The sequence below is a fragment of the Falco biarmicus genome, chromosome 16 (genome assembly GCF_023638135.1).
Source record: "Falco biarmicus isolate bFalBia1 chromosome 16, bFalBia1.pri, whole genome shotgun sequence".
In the NCBI taxonomy this organism is placed as follows: Eukaryota; Metazoa; Chordata; class Aves; order Falconiformes; family Falconidae; genus Falco; species Falco biarmicus.
In genome coordinates this window covers 2,835,712-2,853,760 of record NC_079303.1, presented here as the reverse complement: position 1 = coordinate 2,853,760, position 18,049 = coordinate 2,835,712, and the positions used below count along the sequence as shown (strand labels likewise).

The following is an 18,049-nucleotide window of genomic DNA, read 5'->3' as shown; positions in this document are numbered from 1 at the left end:
ACTGGATTTGGAGCACTTTGTTCTGGCTGGACTCAAGTGTTCCAGCACGTGGCATAAACTTTCACCAGCCGCCTCTCTGCCTTCAGCAGAAATGTCAGGAAAGGTTAAGCCGAGGCACGGAAGAATTGATATCCAAAGAAGGAAAGGTTTGAGAAGAAAGGCTGTTGATTTTGCAAAAGCTTTGTCCTCCCCATCAGGTTAACGTGACTGTCCTGTCAGTGCTGTGTCCCCCTTAGCGGCTCAGTAGCTTTTTCTTACTAATACGGGTCTGTCCTAGGAATGCAGCATGTCTGATCGCTTCTGAGGTTTCTCTCCAGCATTACAGCATCATAACTTTAGGCAAAGTAACTGACCGTAGTCTGGTCTCGGGATGTTCTGCCAGGGTGCTGCTGTTGGCTCTCTGCAAGCAGCGTTAGGAATGATGCTGGTGACACCACCTGCCCCCGGGAGATATGCCTCCCCCTTGGCAAATTCAGAACTTGTGGTGAATGTGCCCATGCAAGATAATCAACAACTACTTCATTGTCCCGGAATCTTTTAACTCGCAGGATCCAGGATGAACTAAGCCCTTGCATCACTTGAGCCCAGCGAGCAGCGAGCTCTGCGGGCGCGCTGCCCTGGCAGTCAACCTCCGTTCAGGCTTTGGCTGTTCCTGACTCAGCTGCCAAGGGAGCAAGCTGCTTTTAGCATTTCTGTGCAGTAAACACATGCCTGCGAGAGGGACTAGCTGGGCTCGTCCAACACGGGGCATATGAGACCCCGGGCTCTGAAGCGGCGTGCAAAGACAAATGACTTAATTCCGTCCTTTCCTGCCTCATTTCTGGTGCGAGGACAGACCACAAAACCAGATGGGTGTTAGTGTTTGAGAACGACCTGGTCGAGGTTAGCGCTGGAAAGGATGCTCGGGGGGAAGGAGTTGATCACACTGTTGTTGCTAATAGGCTGCTTTTAGTTCAAGATAAGTAAATTCATTAGTGTGTTGTGCCTCACTGAGATGAGGATTCCTTTGCCTTGGCTTCCGAGAGCTGCTGTCTTGCAAAGCAGGCGATTTCCTCTTCACATCTAAACATCCTCCTTGCGTTTCAGAGCCAGGTTATCGGGGTGCTTTGCTCTGGTGTTCCTTTGCAGTGGCGTTTTGCAGTCCTCGGACTGAAGAGTGTTTCCTCGGCAGTAAATGGAAGCGGTTAAAATTGGTCAAACAGTTATGTGCGGGCGTAGGAATCCTTTGTAAACAGAAATTTTATTTCTTAGCTTTCCAATATTCTGCTTTGACAGTTCCAGCGCCCATTCACATGTGACCCGGGTGAGTACGCGTGTGTCTGTGTACACACTTGGCAATTGGGATCAGTCAATTATTCATGATTTATGCAGGACCCTGGTACCTGATATTAAAGACGTTGGTGCAGGAGTGGCTGAGGAGCCGTGTCATGTTTCTGGGACAGCCAGTACTCCTCGCAGCTCACTGCGTTAGTAGATCAGACCATTCCGTGTTGAGCTGTTGCTTGCAAGAGAAGAGACTTTTTGATGAAGTTTGGTTTTTTGTTTTTTTTTGTTGTTGTTTTTTTTTTTTTTTTAATTGCATCAACTGTTTATTTCTCTCCCCTGAGTAAAGAGGAGAGGTTAGACTGGGAAACCGCTAGGGAGGAAAGCAGTGGGGTTTTTTTGGGGAATGGATTTTGGAACTTGCAGGTTGATTACGGTCCAGCAGCTTTCCCACCCTGCGGCTCGTGCCAAGAGCAGGGAGCGCTGCTCTAAATAACACTTTGGCCTTTATGGAAATGTATCAGATGTTCCAGGAGCCTCTGTCTCTGCTTCTCCTACCTCACTTGCTCTCTCTGCAGGATATAGTTAGCACTTCTCTTAGCCTTATATAGCAAGGCCTGATAGTTAGTGTTAACAGGAATAAAACAACAAGGAGCGCTGCCAGATTGCATAAATCAGCCAGTGTTTGGAATTTCATAAATGCCATGACTTTGGGTACAAGTTGAGCATGCAGAACAATACTGAACTGTTCTCTCTTTATCTCTCCCTCCCTTGCTGAGGGAGGGCAGGGGGAGAGCTGGAATTATGCTGCTTCTTCCATGTTTTTAATTCCCCCCCCCCCTTCATTTTCGTCCCCTTGAAGACCACAGGAGGAGCAGCGGCAGCCGCAGCCAGGACTCTGCCGACGGCCAGGACATCCAGGTTCCAGAGCAGTTTTCAGGATTGCTTCACGGTTCTTCCCCGATCTGTGAGATAAGCGAGGACCCTTTCAGGCTCGTTTCTTCCACGGAGAAAGGAGGCACGGAAGCTACAAGCCACCCACCTGCTATGCAGCTGGAGGATGCTGACTTCTCTGCCTCTGGATCAGTACGGACCAGCTCTCCGGACCAAAACCAGAAAGTAGTCTACGCAACTGTCCAGCACACGCACATCAACCGGGCGGATCCTGAGACTGTAGTCACGCCCCACGTGCTACAGCACCCCGGTGGTGCTGAGGAAGAGGGGGACAGAGCTGTGGGCAGAGCCCACCCAGGGAGCAAGCCCAAAGCCGAGCTCAAACTCAGCCGCAGCTTGTCTAAATCGGACTCCGATCTTCTGACCTGCTCTCCAACAGAGGACGATGCCATGGGGAGCCGGAGCGAATCGCTCTCCAACTGCAGCACTGGGAAGAAGAGGCTGGAGAAGTCCCCGTCCTTTGCTTCGGAGTGGGATGAGGTAAGGCTGGCTTTGCTTAAGAGCTGCTGTGCCGGGAGTGAATCCGCACGGCGTGAGCTCCTCTCTATCACACTGGCCTTTAGAGGGGGTCCTGGGTGGTTTTCATTAGTTTTACAAACTCTTACATTGCATTAAATGCTCAGTTGTAGCTCTTTCAGGTGTGAAAGGCCAAGAGATAGGGTTAATTGGAGTGGGGGAGAAGCAGAATTGCAAGGAGTGAGGGGCTTTCCCAAGTTTTTGAGGTTGCTCAAATACAGGGCTTGATTTTTTTAGACAAGCCAGATACTTTGGGGATGCAAAACCTTATGAGGGAGAGCTGGTAACGGTGCTCCCTGACAAATCTTTGTGTTGATCTCCTCTTCCAAATTCTTCCCCTGTGGACTCTCCCAGCATCCAGAGGAGACGTTTTGGTTCTGGGTCCCCGCTGCTGGGGGGTAAGCAGTGTCCTGAGTTCACGGGGATGGAAGGAAAAAGTAGTTAGGCTGTGTCTGGTGCATTTAATAGCTCCCACTTTCCTCTTCACATATTTATTTCAGAGGCTTGTTAGAAGTCACTTTATTGTAGTACAGGAGGCCCATGGATAGTTAAATATTTCATGCTCAGAAAGTTGGCCCTAGTGAACCACTCGGGCGAGATTAAGTGTCCCTCTGAAATTCAGCACCGCAGCATTACTGAAACATTCTTTGGAGATGATTCTCTGCTGGTAGAGCAGCAGCGCTGCGGAAGAGATAAGCTCGGATGAACCACTCTTTGTACACTGAAAGGAAATAAAACCCCTGGCGTGGTGCTGGGGGTGTGGAGCGGTGTGTGCCGGGCGTGTAAACCCCTGGGACGGTCGTGCCCCTGCTCGCCTGTCCTGCGTGCGCTGACTGGTGCTCAGCTGCCTGACTTGGAGAGAAAATCATCTTTGGTGGAAGGGGGAAGTATTCAGAGATGCTAAAAGCACCTCCTAGGTACGAGCCCATCCTTCAGTTCATGTTCTGCTCCTCTCGCTCCCTGCAGTGGTCCAGGGTTGCCAAATACATCTATTTTCTTCTGTAGCTGTTCTGGTTGTAGAGGCATTGCTGTTAATTACCTGGGTGAGTTGTACCCTGCCTGTTAATGAAAGATTCTACAGCAGCAGGCTTGTTAGAAAGGGCTGGGTAATTTTTGCTGTCCTTTTCAAGCCTAACCAAACTGTTTACAGCAAACATGGAAAGGGAAGAAGCCTCTGGTTTTACAGTGCAGCAGGACTTTACCGGTAGCAGAGGTCAAGTGTTGGTGTGCCTGTGCTTCCTCTGCTCAGAGAAATGAACCCGCAGATCTGCTTCCCCGCGCGTAAACAAAAAACATCATTTCCACCCACTGTCAGCCTAAACAAGCCACAAGAGGAAAATCTGCTTTTCCTTCCCGTTACGTTAGGTGAGGAAATCAGAGGAAGAATGTGAAAAATTCACATCTGGCTGCAATGGGGCAGGTCTAACTTTTTTTTTTTAAAATTGTACTATCAAAACCTGACTGTTTTATTTGTCTGCCTGGCTTCTGGCATAATTTAACCGTTTTGTGGAATTGCTTTAATCTGGTAGTACCCTCCTGTGCCTAGAGCAGTGATTTGCCTTGGGGTCCCTTGGCTTTCACAGACCAGCTTCAACGATGCTGGACAGAGGTTTCTCCTCCCTGCCTCAGTTTCCCCATCTGCGAGATGGCAATGGCCTCTTTTTGCAGAATATGCTTGTTCCCACTGAAAAAACACTGTGAAGTGAAATTTTTCTTGTAAGAAAGGAGACAAGGCAGCAGCTGGTGATTCACTGCCTTTAACCTGATTTGCCCTTTCATATCTTAAAGGCTGTATGGAGGCATTTGGGGTCTCGCTCTGACTCCTGGTGCAACAGTTGCAGTCTGATGCTGTCGTCAGGAGGGGCACAGTTCACGGGGCAGAGCTATTTTCTGTAGAAGCAGCATAAAATGGAGCTGCTGATAGTAGTTTATACGGCCAGGGCAGTTCTTGCTATAAAATATTCTAAATTAGACTCCTATGGCTGTTAAGAAATGGGAAAGATGCATCTGTGGGGAACACTTGGGGTTTTTTGCAGTGATTTGTATGCGCAGAAAGGGGCTGATCTAGCTGGTCATGATGGCAACAATGAGATTTCAACGTAAATGTAGTGCTGTTGTTGGAAGTTTAATTAGTTCCCTGAATGGGATAATGCAGCTGCTCTGAATTAGATGCAACTTGCAGCCTCTGAATTTACCAGGCTAATATAAAACCCTGTTGAGCCACCCCTGTTAGCAATGATTTGGCTCTTCCTCTCTGTTGAGGGGAAACAATGGCAGATTTATATGCATTATTCTCTTAATTTCGATAGTCTTTATGCAGGCAACTGAGGAGGAAAGTGATCCGTGCGCTGCTCTAAGCCACACACAGCTGTAGCAAACAAGCTGAGGCTTTTGCCCACTGGCCTTGCCAGCAGGAGGTGTGTCTGTTCGGGGTGCTGGGGACTTGGGGAGGGACCCGTTTGTGTCGTGGACAGATGGGATCCGTGGCAGAGGCTGAGCTAGCATCACTCTGGGCCAGGAATGACTCTGCTCGGCTAGTCGCGCCGTGGCAGGGAAGTGCAGGCTGCTTGGAAGCGAAGGATCACGTCCCTTCCCCAGCCAAGCGCTGCCGATGCCCTTTGTTGGAAGTGGAAGGTGGTGCCGGCTTTGCCAGAAGGGTGGGATGGGGAAGAAATGATTCACTTGGCAAAACTCATCCCTGTTCCCAGTCGCAGTTCCCCTGCTCCAAGGATCTGCCCAAATAACAGATGCCGGCAGCGCTGCGTTGTGCTCCGGGCTGCCAGGGGGTCTGTTGGGCTTGTCCCAGCTGCCCCCTGACCCACTGGCTCCTTCCCAGGAGCGTGAACCTGCACGTGGTGTCCTCCCCGGCTGCTGTCCCACAGAAACTCCTTGTGAACAAGCTGGAGAAATTAAATCCAACAGCGCTGTGTTGCCCAGGGAGAGGGGCGAGGACCAGAAGTGCTCAATCCAGCGCTTGAGTGGGAAGCGAGGTGGGGAAGAAGCGTGCGAGGGGGGGGGTAGAGCTCCTAGTCAGCATAAATATTTGAATCCTTCCAAACAGGGCTGAGGGCTAAAGTGATAAATTTGGTTTTCATCATCGGCTCATAAATATTTAGCGGACGGGAGATGAGCACAAAGCAGTGGCAGCTCACTATGAATTTTGTATAGGAGAATAAACTCTGTTTGCACTCCTGCAGGAGGAAGGGGCCTCTTGGCGCCCGGCTTGGCTGCCAGCACCCTTTCCAGGGCAGATTAATTCGCATCTGCTCGGCCTTCCTCCTCCGTGGAGTAGCTCCAGCCCTGCGCGTCTGCCTGGGTTGGTGCACACACGCTGCCGTAGCAAACCTTGCGTCACGCAGAACGGCACTGGAGTCCCCTGGAAACCTCCCACCCCCAGGGTGGGATCCAGGAGGGGCTGAACAGATTTCTCTCCTGATAAGCTATTTCAGGTCTCTTTGGAAGCAACATATGCACGTCTAATACGAATAGTGAGCTGTTTAACAAAAACTAATCTGCAATAACTTCGCTTTATTCTGAGCCTGTGCTATCTAATCACTCTCAGCCAGGTTTAGGTGTCGAACATTTCTGTCTCCCCCTGCCCCAGCTTCTCTTGTGTTTTGTTCTGTGTCCTTTTATCCATTTGCTGAAGAAGAGAACCTGACCAAGACGAAGTAAAACTTTATCACGGTCACTCGCTGAGCTACCCCAGCTCTGCTGAGGAAGCAGCTTCCTGACAGTGAGAATAATTTGTGGGCTGTAGTCTTCCCCAGGAGGAATGATGGTTGGGCTTGGGGATGTTGTAAAAGAGTCCTCTAAAAACTGAGGGGGGGGGGTGGGGCTTGCGAGGAAGTCGGGCTGTGACAAATGCTTTCTGTCCCTTAGGTGCTGGCAGGTTGATAAAAGCGATGTCCTGTGCAGCCGTGCTTCACGCAGCACCGGGCGAGGTGATGAAGTGAAAACCCCTAAATGCAAATAGCAGATAAACGGGCTGTGTTTGTAGAGGAGGAAGAAGAGGGAAGATGTTTGGCTTTGGCAAAACGCAGAGATGCGTCTCAGCTGTAGGATTTTCTGTTTAGTGCCTTTATAAAAGGCTTCCGATGCGCTGCTGCTCCTGCCGTTATCTCCGCTGTTCATTTCTGCTCCGTACCCCGTCCTCCTGCCTGCGCAGCCAGGACACCCCACTCCAGGGTAGGGGGTGGGGGGTGGATTTTTGAGGATTTCGGTGTGGTTGGTTTTGATGCAGGAGACTCGTCCGTGCAATCCAGCGTCACCAGACTGAGCAGGGATGTCTGGAGTGGAAGCAGGGTGCTGTTGGAGTTGGCTGTTCTTCTCGGGGGGTTGCTGATGGTAAGAGAAATGATGTGTTAAGCGTTGAGGGGCAGAGGAGGAGGCAGGCTACTGAGAATTGGCCTCAGACCTGGCTCCTGACATTCCTTAATCCTCTGCTTCCAGCTGTCTGCTATCAAGTAAGTGGCTCCAATGCTGAATTTGTAATGAACGTTGGGCTGAGAGGTTCCAGCATCAATTTCACAAAATGAGGTGGCTGCTTTGTGTTCTGGCTTCAGCTCTTCTAGGAAGAGATTAAACCTCCTGCAAAAGAAACTTGGGGAACTGAATAAAACATGCACTTTAGCTTTATTTAGAAAAAAGGAGATACACAGTCTACCATTTTGCATTTCTCCCCAACCCCCCCCAAGTGAATTAGTTGAAGAATTAATGAATATTCTGTAGCTAATTATGGTGCTGGACAACCATCATCCGCTGTGAATAATCGTGGGGCTGCTCCGTGTTTCACTGTCGCTGCGGAAGGATTTCTCTCCCCTTGGCAGTAACTCTGGATGTGGTGTTTCACCTGTCGCTGGGCCATTTTGGGGGTCTTAATGTCACAGAAGGGTGGGTGCCAGGAGCAAGTGGCACATCTCTCCTTGCCTTCCATCAGAGGTTTTGAAGAGATGGGGAGCAAGTCCTTCGGGGTTGTGGCAGCTGTTGGGGTGCCTTTAAATACTTGAGCTCCATTAACCTTGTCAGGACTGCTTGGGTGCTTAAGTACCTAGCGGAATTAGTGCCTTAATTACAGGCTTACAGTTGAGGATTAAGAACATTTGCATTGCAATGTGAAACTTTAAAAGAAAGCTCTTGATGCAAAACCTGCCATTGGCTTAAAAGAAGCCCAGAAGTTGAAATTCAGAGCTGTGAGCTGGCTTTGAAAGAAAATGCAAATATTTCCCTTGTTATTCAGGGGGAGAGCTGCTATTTTTGTGCCTGCTGAAACTGCATCTTGTAAAAGCCCAGTGGGTTTTGTTCTGACAAGCTCCTGCAGCTTACCTGCCGTCAGGCTCCCCAATGGCCCGAGCTGTAGATCGAAATAGTGGTGTTTGGAGTGAAAAACACAGTTGAGAAGACCGCATGTTCAGCCTCTCCGTGTCCATGCCACCTACGGCACATGGGCTGGCCACGGGTGGCATCACTGGCTTCATCCTGTGCCTTTGCATGGTCCTGCATGGTCCGAGGACATCCCAGCCACGTGGGTCACAAGGCTCCTTCCTTGCTTGCCAGCAGCCTTTAGGAAATGGTTATTTTGGTTCAGGTGTTTAAATCTTCACAGTTCCCTTGCCCTGGGTTTGGCTCCTGCCCCTTCTCAGGGAGGTGTGCTCGGCGTGCTTTTCCAAGAGCTGACCCTCGTTTCTAAGCTCTCATTCCAGTTTTCCCTTGGTCTGTTCGAAATGTTTAATGATTTTATTTGTTTAAGGGAAAAGCAGCAATGTGGTCGGTGTTCTTGTTCTGAGTTCTGCTATACTAAACAAGCGTGTCCATCAGGATTTTAATCAAATCAGGGCTGATTATTCTATTATCTCCAGATCCCAATGTTTCCTCTTGTTTTTCCTGTGCTAAGGTCAGGAATTCTTACATCATCCCTTGTGTCAAAACTCTTTTCCCTTTGCCCCCAGCGGTGAGATTTCCTCCATCCTGATTAACTTTTTGAAGTGAAAGCTTTTGTCTTTCCGTGATACAGGTTTGCTTTGTCCCTATTGCAAATGGCCAGCCTGTTAAAATTATAAACCGATGCCGAACTAAGCAGATCCAAGCCAATTTACGTCCATTTACCAGTTTTATAGGTAAAATTGGTTGGTGTTCTGGTCTGAAAGGCGAATGTAAGGACAAGTGTAGCTTATTTCTTTGTTTAGCTTGAAGAATTATATTTGCCAGCTCTTTGAATCATATCAATTCATCTGAAACTGGACAGGTGTCAGGGGTGGCTTTTCCCAAAAGCAGGTTTGCAAAATACGATGCGACGTTGCGTCTTACCATGCCTGTGCGGGGAAGGAGGCTTCCATCCACGCTTCAGAAGGATTTGTGAAAGTGCCCTCGATACAGATCTAAATGCACAATGATTTCTTTCTCCCCTTATTTATAGGGTCACCAATTACAGGCTGAAGACAGATCTAAATTAGTCTGTGTGCATCCAGTGTGCTAGAATAATATCACGATTTCAGTCCGCTGCTGCTACGTGTTAACTTTTCAAGTGCATTAACTCAGTATTTCTGAATTGGAAGCTTTTGATTCTTCTATGCAAATTATTCCTGCTCTGATGGATATTTTAGTTATGTAACCATCTTGTGATCATTAGTGGTTTTGGGACACTTTTGGTTTTTTTTTTTCAGGAACAGAAATGTCTGGCTTCAGTGTCCTTACTAAATTCAGTCTTTCATTATGTTCTCTTCCACTTTACATCATGTCTTGCAGTACTTCAGAAGCTTTTATTTTTTAAAAGAATGTTTCTGGAGCTCTATCTCAAGTCTCCACCATGCTGTGTTGTACCCTACAAGCTGGAGAAAACCTTTGCACCGAGAGCCTGACGTCATTTTTGGCTTTGTGTGAGGATGCGAGTATGAACGGAGTCCAGCAGTCTCGCTCTTACGAGCAGATGCATTGTCACGTTTGACAGGCTGTTTTGTCGTGTTCATGTGGAATTTTACTGGGCGTGTGTCAACAAGGAATGTTTGGAGGGCTCTGAAACTGCAGATCCACCACACACCGGTTGTGAAATACAAATTTATACCCGAAGTACCTTTCCTGTCGGTATGTGTTCAGATTTGTAATTCGGGGATTTGTACAGAAACACAGAGTGGAGAGTGGCGTGAAGCACCAGTCCCTGAGCCTGATCGAAATGAGTTTCTCGGAGACCATTTGAAGCCAGAAAAATGTGTGCCTTTATCACTACTGACCAGTTGCAGAACGTCTTGAAATAAATAACACATTTCATGAGTCCTTGCGTTGTGCGTGGAAAGCACGCGCTGCTGGAGGAGGCTAGAGAATGGGAACTCTGAACTTCAAGTGTTGAAATGTGCCTCGAACAACTGGCTGGCTTTTGTAGTTTAGCTTTGATTTAATAAATTGAGCATTATCTTTCCCAGGCCTTTGGTATTTGTTATGCTGAGCTCATAACACAGGCTGGTAGCTTTTGTATACGCAGAATATATTGAGCGATGAAATACGAGGCTTCTGCTCTATGGGATAGCGATGTCGAGACAGTCAGCTGAAGCACCATAAACCAAACCAGAAATGGTTTATGTGCTGTCACCAATCTAGAAATGAGATTCATGGCCCACGTCCAAATTTCTCAGGACTACAGTGGCGCTAAGGAGCCAGCAGGTATTGTCCCAGATCCTCTTCCTCCTGCTCTTACCATTTGCAACTCCGTCCCTTTCAGGTGGATGCTGCGATCCAGCCATCCCTCTGCTCCGAGGGTCTGAGCAGCCTTGCTTCCACCCTCAGGGATGCAGTATCAGTTAGTAATGTCAGGTATCTATTAACCAAAGCCTTTTCTGGGGAAAATGCCTTAGCTGGCTTGTCTCTTCCATCAGCAGGATAAACTGGGAAGCAGGCTGGACCTAACTGCTTGTTGAAACAGCACCTGCTATATTGTCTCCCGGCTGAACGTCTGCACGCAGCATCTTCTTGGCTTGCCCACTGCCTGCGAGTGCCCTAATCACAGTGGTCTTTCGAGCCTGCATCGTGTTGGCTTTTAGAAAAGCTGCCGCCTTTTCTGTTGGCTTTGGCCCCTCTGTTGTTATCCGTGCTATTGTCATGTCAAACCTTAATTATTGCAGATCTGCAAAACCCTTGGAAGCCGCAGGGAGTTCAGCGGGCGCCCCGGGGTGCTCGCCGTGCCTCGCTTTGCTGGGCTGTGGGCTGGAAGAGCAGCAAGTGCTTACAGATGCAGCTAATAAATGCGAAGCAGCATGTCGGATGTAGTGGACTTCATTTCGGTATGGCTCTCTGGGGAAGGCTGCCTGAGGTGTCTTTTCGCCGTGTGTTTCCTAGACTTGAAATGAGAAGCAGGAGGAGTTGGGCCAGTGCAATTATCGCTGCACCGAGAAGCTTCGAAAATGTAGAAGTATTATTGCCAGTTATGGGAGGTTGTGGTGTAAATTGGATATTAGTTTTGAGATGCTCAAAAAGGCTAGTTAAAGCTGTTTCTTCATTCAGTCCGTTGCTCTTGCACATGGTGCTGGTCTTTGGTCCCGTTTTGCAATCGCTGCCTGAGTCATTTGCTTGTGCTGACCTCTTCCGTCCCCTCCGGACCGTAGCCCGCATCTCCTGAGAGATGATTTCACACATTAGCAATTAGAAAAGAAAATTCTAAATGGTGATTAAATAGCTCTGCTTGCTTTTTCCTCCCAGCAACCCCAAAATAACTTGCTGCTGTTTACTAGGAAATCCGTAAAACAGTTGGAAACAGCTAGCAGCATCTCGCGTTCGGCTGGAGTCTCCTCCGAACTGACACAAACTTTCAACTACGATCCCGAAGGTTGAGAGTCAGGCTTTGTGTGCAGGAGCCATCCTCTTTCTCCAGCAGCCATACAGCTCCTGGTTGCTTTTACCTTTGTTGGTTTTGGGGTGTGTTACAGTGGTATCGGTACAAAATGGAAGGATCTGACAGAGGTGTTCTGTGTGTCCTCAGCATCACCCGTTGACCCAAGGTGCCCTTATTGTTCTCCCCTGCTTTTTAGAGCTAACCCCTTAAGCTGTAATGAGCCTGGTCACTTTGTCGTTGGGGGTGTTGTGCTCAAAGGGGTTTTGAAACTGTAGAAGCAGCTTGTCTGGTAGGTTTTTTTGGTGTTTTTTTAGAATTTTAAATCAAATCTGCCCCATCCCTCTGTTGTAGAAGCTTAGAAATAATGAAGTCCTAACCCTTGACACTTTGCAGAATTGCAGAAATTTAAAATACTGATAACCTTTAAACCAAACTTTGTAAGTAGCTTTCAAGAATAAATTATGCTGCTGGAACTGCTATCTTGTCTGCCGAGCTCTAGCCCCAGGCGAGTTTGTACAATAGGTTATGAACTCCTTAATAATAAGGATTTATAATGGGAATCCTGATATATTCGTAATTATGCTTATGCTGCAGGGTGTCATTATAATGCACTAATATCGTACATATGGTAGATAGCGTGCCATTTGTTTCTGTATGTTTTTATTTAATTATAAACTTTACTGCTTAGCGTTTCTGTTTCTTTGACGCATGTGCAGGCATGCTATAGCGTGTCTTCCTTGTGATCTGGCTTCTGGACTGATTTTCTGGACTGGCGATTTCTAAGCTGCCAGTTTGGGAAGGAGCCACAGAGGGAGCAGAAGGCATTGACCCCGCTCAGGTTTTCCCTTGCTCTTGCAGAAGAAGATGGGCAATGGTGCCTAGTACCAGAAATTGTATCAGAAGGGAAGGTAACCCCAGGAAGCACCAAGCAGGAGAGTTTTTGAGGAGAAAAACCCCGTTACATCGTCCCCAGGCGCTCTTGGTGATGACGCAAGCTGACAGTCCCCCCGTGTCGCAGAGCTGGGGATGCTGCTGTCACCTTTGAGGTGCTTTCCGTGGTTCAACAGTTCACCCAAGGGGGACCAAAAAAAAAACCAACCAAAGTTACTTTCTGCTGGTTTGGTTCCCAGAAGCAACATGCTGCAGTTGGATGTGTGTGCATATACATATGTGCACGTGCACAGGGACACCTAAACTCTAAATCGTGCTTAGATGGTACCATGGGGTTCCCCGTTCAGGCTGCCCAGCTATCAGGGGCTGATGCAGCAGTGAGGAGCCTCCGAAGAGCAATAGAATAAAACGATCTGTTACATCTCATTCTGTTCCTACCCGATTTAACAAGTCTGGAGTTGTTACAGTGATTTAAGGAGAAAACACTTCATTGGAGCTGTTTCTTCGGTGCACCTGAGTTAACTCCACGAGCTACTTTCCCAGGATAAAAGCCCAAAAGGGGCTCTCCTTTTATATCTCCTTTTTATATCAAGGCGTATCTGGATTTTAATGGTAATATTTGGTTTTTCAAAAATAAGCTTCCTGCAAAAGCGCTTGTGTTTGTGCGTGCTGGAAAGAGCGCGCGCTGCATGGGAAGGCTGGTGGACGTAGCCTGGTGTCTGAGGCACACTTCCAACCTCCTCCACACATGCAAACCTCCCCTCCTGGCTGGCTGCCTTAATTTGGAAGTGAGGAAGCAGGCATTTTGTCTAAACAGAGCTGTTTTGTGGGGCCTGGAGCCCAGAGCTTGGTTGGGGATGTGGGGTGTCGTGCTTGTGGAGCTGCAGAAGAGCAATGCAGATCATTGTCCGAAGCAGCTGGATGCTCTGCCCACCTTTTGTTCTTGAAGGGGATGGAGAGAGGGGGAAACTCTGCTTATAAACCTTCTGGGGTAGGGACAGCTGTAGCTCTCGACAATATCTGGTCATCTGAACGCTGGCATGCGAGTGTATATATTTATTTTTTTTTCTTCTCTCAGGACGACCTTGCTCTGTCCTTGGGAATCACTGATGCTGCATGCAGAGGCTGAGAACAAAACTTGTGCGTTTATATTGATGGTAAATGTAAGGGCTTTTCATCCCTAGGTGAGGTTTTACCAAGCCCCAGCAAGCTGCAGTATGGTAAAGATGCCCCTGAAACCTGGGTGAGTGAAACCTGGGTGAGTGTCCCTCTAATGGAGTGTTGCTCAGTTTTTTGTGCTTTCTGAATGAAGCTTCCTTTCCCTGCATGCAAATGAGTTGCTGCAGACAGCTCCTCTTGCATGAAGCTGTCTTTTATTTTGGAGATAAAAGACCCCAGGACTTGTTTAATCGTCCTCTGTATCTCTCAATGGACTTGCTGGCTCCGAACTTTCAGCGTTGGCTCTGGGGAAGGAAAAATTGGAGAGATTTATATGGAGACCACGGCTACACGGCTGTCAGGGCAGGGGAGTGGAAGCAAGCACGGCAGGGCTGTCTGCAGATCGGTGTCACTGCAGGGTCTCCAGGAGGAGGGTTCTTGGTGGCTTGGGTGCCTGGCACCACAGGCTTCACGGAGGATGCAGGACCTGCCCATCTCTGGGTCCCCTGCTGATGGTGCAGGGGGGTATTGCAGGAGAGGAGCTGGTTTGCATCCTGCTCGTGTAGAAAGCCGTGAGGCTTCTGCCGGGAGCGCTGTGAGGTGGGGAGTTACTCTGCAGGACTCCGGTGTCGAAAGGTCCTGTCTTGCCAGCAGGGCAAACCTCAGCATCCAGCGTGTCCTCCGAGCTGGCTTGGCTTTTGCTGTCCTTCTCCAAACAAATACCTTTTTTGCCATTAATCAGAACTCAGGCGCTCAGGGTAGTTTGTTTTAAGATAAAGTTCTGTTTTGGAGTAAATTGCCAGTTGCTATGTTTTTGTGGCTGCCTGCCTGCATGGAAGAGCTCACCACTTCCCCAGCCCAGGGATGACTCCCGGCCGCACCCAGCTCCTTGTTTTGGGGTATTTTTATTTTTCAGCAAAATGTAGGCAGATGTGAAAATAAATTGGTGTGCTTCAATCCTGGTGAGAGCTTTATAACTCCTTCCCGTCGCATCCCTGGTTTTGGTGTTTGATGGAGAACAGTCTCCCATCCTTGCAGCCTTTCCTTCTCCCAGGGTATTTCAGCTCTGCCGTAATTTGTTTCCTTTCCTGGTAGGAATTCAGGGATCGTTGGCCAAAATATAGCGTGGAGTTGCTACCCATCTGGATCAGGAGTAACGGATACAATTGCGTTAATTTGGGAGGCAAAACTATTTTGCAATTTTACTTCTGTGGGTGTGAAAATAAATTAAAAAAAAAAATAATTAAAAACCTACCCCAAACCCACCCCTCAACCTGTTCAGAGATGGACGCTTGGTGCTTCAGTGGAAAAAACCAGGTTAAGCCAAAACAAATCGGAACTGAGTGTTCAGGCTATAACCAAGTCTGAACAGCAGCGCTATATTTAAACATGGTATTTCTGTATTTTAATAATTAACCACTGGGAAAGAACAGCCTAAAAAACTGTAGGGTAGGCTATTTTCAAGGTATCTTCTCTTCCAACCCCATCTTAGTGCTCTAGAGTGCAGCTGAGGACCGCTTGTGGAGGACAGGGATGCTTAAAAGCATTCACCCCCTCTTTAGGTTTGTGTCCTTTCCCTGCGTTCTTACCTTTGCGACCTCTGAACGGTTAAATCAGCAACAACCCGGTGTTTGAGTTAGTGTGTGACTTGGGAGAATGCTTTCTTTTCGTAGAGAGCCGAGGGCATGAAGCAGGATTTCCCTTTGCATTAATTGTCATCCAGTTTTGACTGTGCATAACCGTGACCGCCTCTGGCTCACCCCGACGGTTAGCAAAGCACGGGTTGGGAAAGGTAATCCTTCGCCACGTGATTATTTCATTCCGGGTTTATATAGCACAAGGCAATTCCCTGCTTTCGAGGAAAAGTGCGCGGGTGTGTTAGCGCTGAAGAAGCACCTGCGGGTCCTCACCGCGGCGTTTTGCCTGCAGAGTTGTCGGGGCCGGGCTCGGAACCCAAAACGCATCATGTCCCTCTTGTATCGAGGGAGGGCAGTGCGAAGGGAATGAGTGAACTCAGCCTGGCACTCAGAGTTCATTTGCAGTTTGAATCCAGCCATGGAAAAGGGATGCGGGGAAGGAAGCGAATTTTTCACAGTGTCAGACCGTGGCGCCCTGCCCTGGGCAGCGGAACTCATCCAGCCCATCAGGAGCGGAGCGAGTCGCCATCTGCATTCACGTTCTCTTGTCTGCAGCTTTTGAGCACCTGTCACCTCGGTGCAGGGGGGAGAAGTTGGGTTTTGAAAACCTTTTTCTACATCTAGAGGAAGCGGAAAGGTGGGGGAGAGTCCTTTTATCCTGCGCCATCCTCTCTAGGGCCATAGTTCTGCAGCTGGCGTTGCTGCTTCCCAGCCAGAACCGCAGCAGAGGAGCTGACCTTTCTTAAAACGAAGTTAAAACTTTCTCTTCTTTCATAATGCAGGATGAAAGAGCGAAAGTCCAAGTGGGTAAGGGTGGAAGAGGGCATCCAAGCGTGGAGTGCAGTGGGGGCGGGCGGAACGCTGGCTCTTCGGATGCAAAAAGTGCTGGGAAATAAATAGGATTTTTTTGTAACGAGCATCTGATGGGAGGGAGCTTACCTGGCTCTTGCCAAATAGCGGTCAGAGTTGTAGCTCTGACCAAAGAGGGGCTGCAGATGTGGGCTTTGAACCTGCCACCGAAACATGCTCTTGTGCTCTCTGCCTTTCCCAGCAGCGCCGGCAGCAGCCCCCGCGCGTCTCCAGAGCCGGGTCCCAGCACAGCGTAAGAGATCTGCAAAGCGCTTGGCCTCCTCTGCTGCTGGGAGGGACTGGAGGGAGCTGGGGCTGCTTGAACAAACAGCTTTTCTCCTCGCCTCCTTTCTTCCCTCCCTCCCCACCTATTTTATTCCCCACCACCACCCCTCGGTGACTGGTTATAATGAAAGCTTGGCTGGGACCAAGTGATTCTTGCTCCAAATGATCCCATGAGACTGAAGAACCTCCCAGGCTTCAAGATCCACTGAAGTAAACATCTCTCAGATAAAGATCCCAGACAGTCGTAGGTACAAGAGCGGCTCCAGCTTAGAAATAAGTCTTGTAATGAAGCTAATTGACATAAATCTTCAAAGCTTCGTGCCATTAAACTTCTGGAGCTTGAACTGAATTGACCTCCAGACCCAAATTCTGCAGCGAGCCCTCAGGGTTGTGGCAGTGTCCCAGAAATCCTGCCGCAGCTCGGGTTCGGTGCCTGCTTATGGAAGGGAATAAAACAGTCAGCACCCGAAGCCCTTGGGCTTATTTGGAAATGAGGCTTTTTATTTTGCACCATCCAAGTATTTCCCTCCAGTCTTGCGTGGCCTTTCCGTACCGATGATGCATAAGGGCACGGTGAAATTTTAAGGCTTTGCTGGGGAGCGTTTGCTGCTTCGGAGGGGCAAAAGCAGGTAAAGCGGGTGCTTCTTGCCGAAATGATACCTGGCAAAGATGTGCCTGAAGCTCTTGTGTAAATCGGCAACCTCTGCTGAGAAATACGAGGCAATTGCTAGTCCTCAGTTAATTCGCATTGTCTACAGGCTTGAGCAAAGCTGCTGCATCGCTCACGCGTCCTTCAGGCTCCGTCGTGGCTAATGAGAACGGGGAAAGCTCTAAACCCAGCCTGCGGGGGGCAGCGGGGCTGATGGAGTGAAGGTGACTGCCACAGCCGCCTCCAACGGAGGGAGACACTTGAAAAGCATAATTGGGGTAGAAGAAATACTCAGCATCGCAAGGCAGACTTTAAATTCAGGTTTTTTCCTCTTAACTGGTTCGAGTTTAGCTGACCTTACACTTCTGTTGCTGATACTGCAGAGCTGCTCCTTTACACAAGAGCTTGAGGTTAGCTGACAAAAAACCCCAACTTTTTCTTGCAGTTCTCCAAGCTGTATTTCTGGGGCTTCCTTATTCAGCCACAGGGATTCTAAATAGCACGATCAGATGACACGATGACTAGCCGTGCAATTTTTATCTGAAGCAACGGCGAGTGATGTCAGCAGTTGCCAAATGAACCACCCTGGCTGCCTTGGATTTTTGTCATATAAGGGCTGCCTCTGTCCGCTTGAGCTCGGGATGTTTTTGCCTTTTACTTGGCCTCATCTTTTTTCAGTGCAGCTTTTTAAACTTGAGCTTACACCACAAAATCCTATTTCTTATACGGCTAGCTTGGGGGGTTTGATTAAAGTTCTCAGTGATTTCCGTAAGGAAAAGCTTTCATGTCCTAGGCTGTCGCATCCATCCTCCTTTGTCATTTTTTACCCTCCTACGAAACAAGGGATCTGATCACTCATCCTCCACCCTGTTAGTGACTCTATTAACCCTTGTCCCAGCATTTGGTGGCGTCTGGCCTTTGTCAGAGACCTGCATGGCTCCGGCAGCCAGATGGAGATCCCGGCGTTGCTCAGGCGTTAGGGTCAGGTATCTCCCAGCTCTTTCAGCAAAGGTCACGTTCAAATTCTGG

The 18,049-nt window shown here is 48.7% G+C and overlaps 1 protein-coding gene across 8 annotated transcripts in view; it reads left to right on the top strand.

Moving 5' to 3' along the window:
- ANKS1A (ankyrin repeat and sterile alpha motif domain containing 1A) overlaps window positions 1-18,049 on the top strand; it is a 110,672-nt gene that overhangs the window by 51,299 nt on the left and 41,324 nt on the right. For 4 of the 8 annotated variants that reach the window (XM_056361316.1, XM_056361315.1, XM_056361320.1 and 1 more), the window contains 2 exons: window positions 2,126-2,697; window positions 16,292-16,339. In XM_056361316.1, coding sequence (XP_056217291.1) covers window positions 2,126-2,697; window positions 16,292-16,339 — 620 coding nt within the window. Of the gene's footprint in view, window positions 1-2,125; window positions 2,698-16,291; window positions 16,340-18,049 lie in introns of those variants that run through there. The other 4 variants (XM_056361322.1, XM_056361323.1, XM_056361318.1 and 1 more) reach the window with 2 other exon arrangements.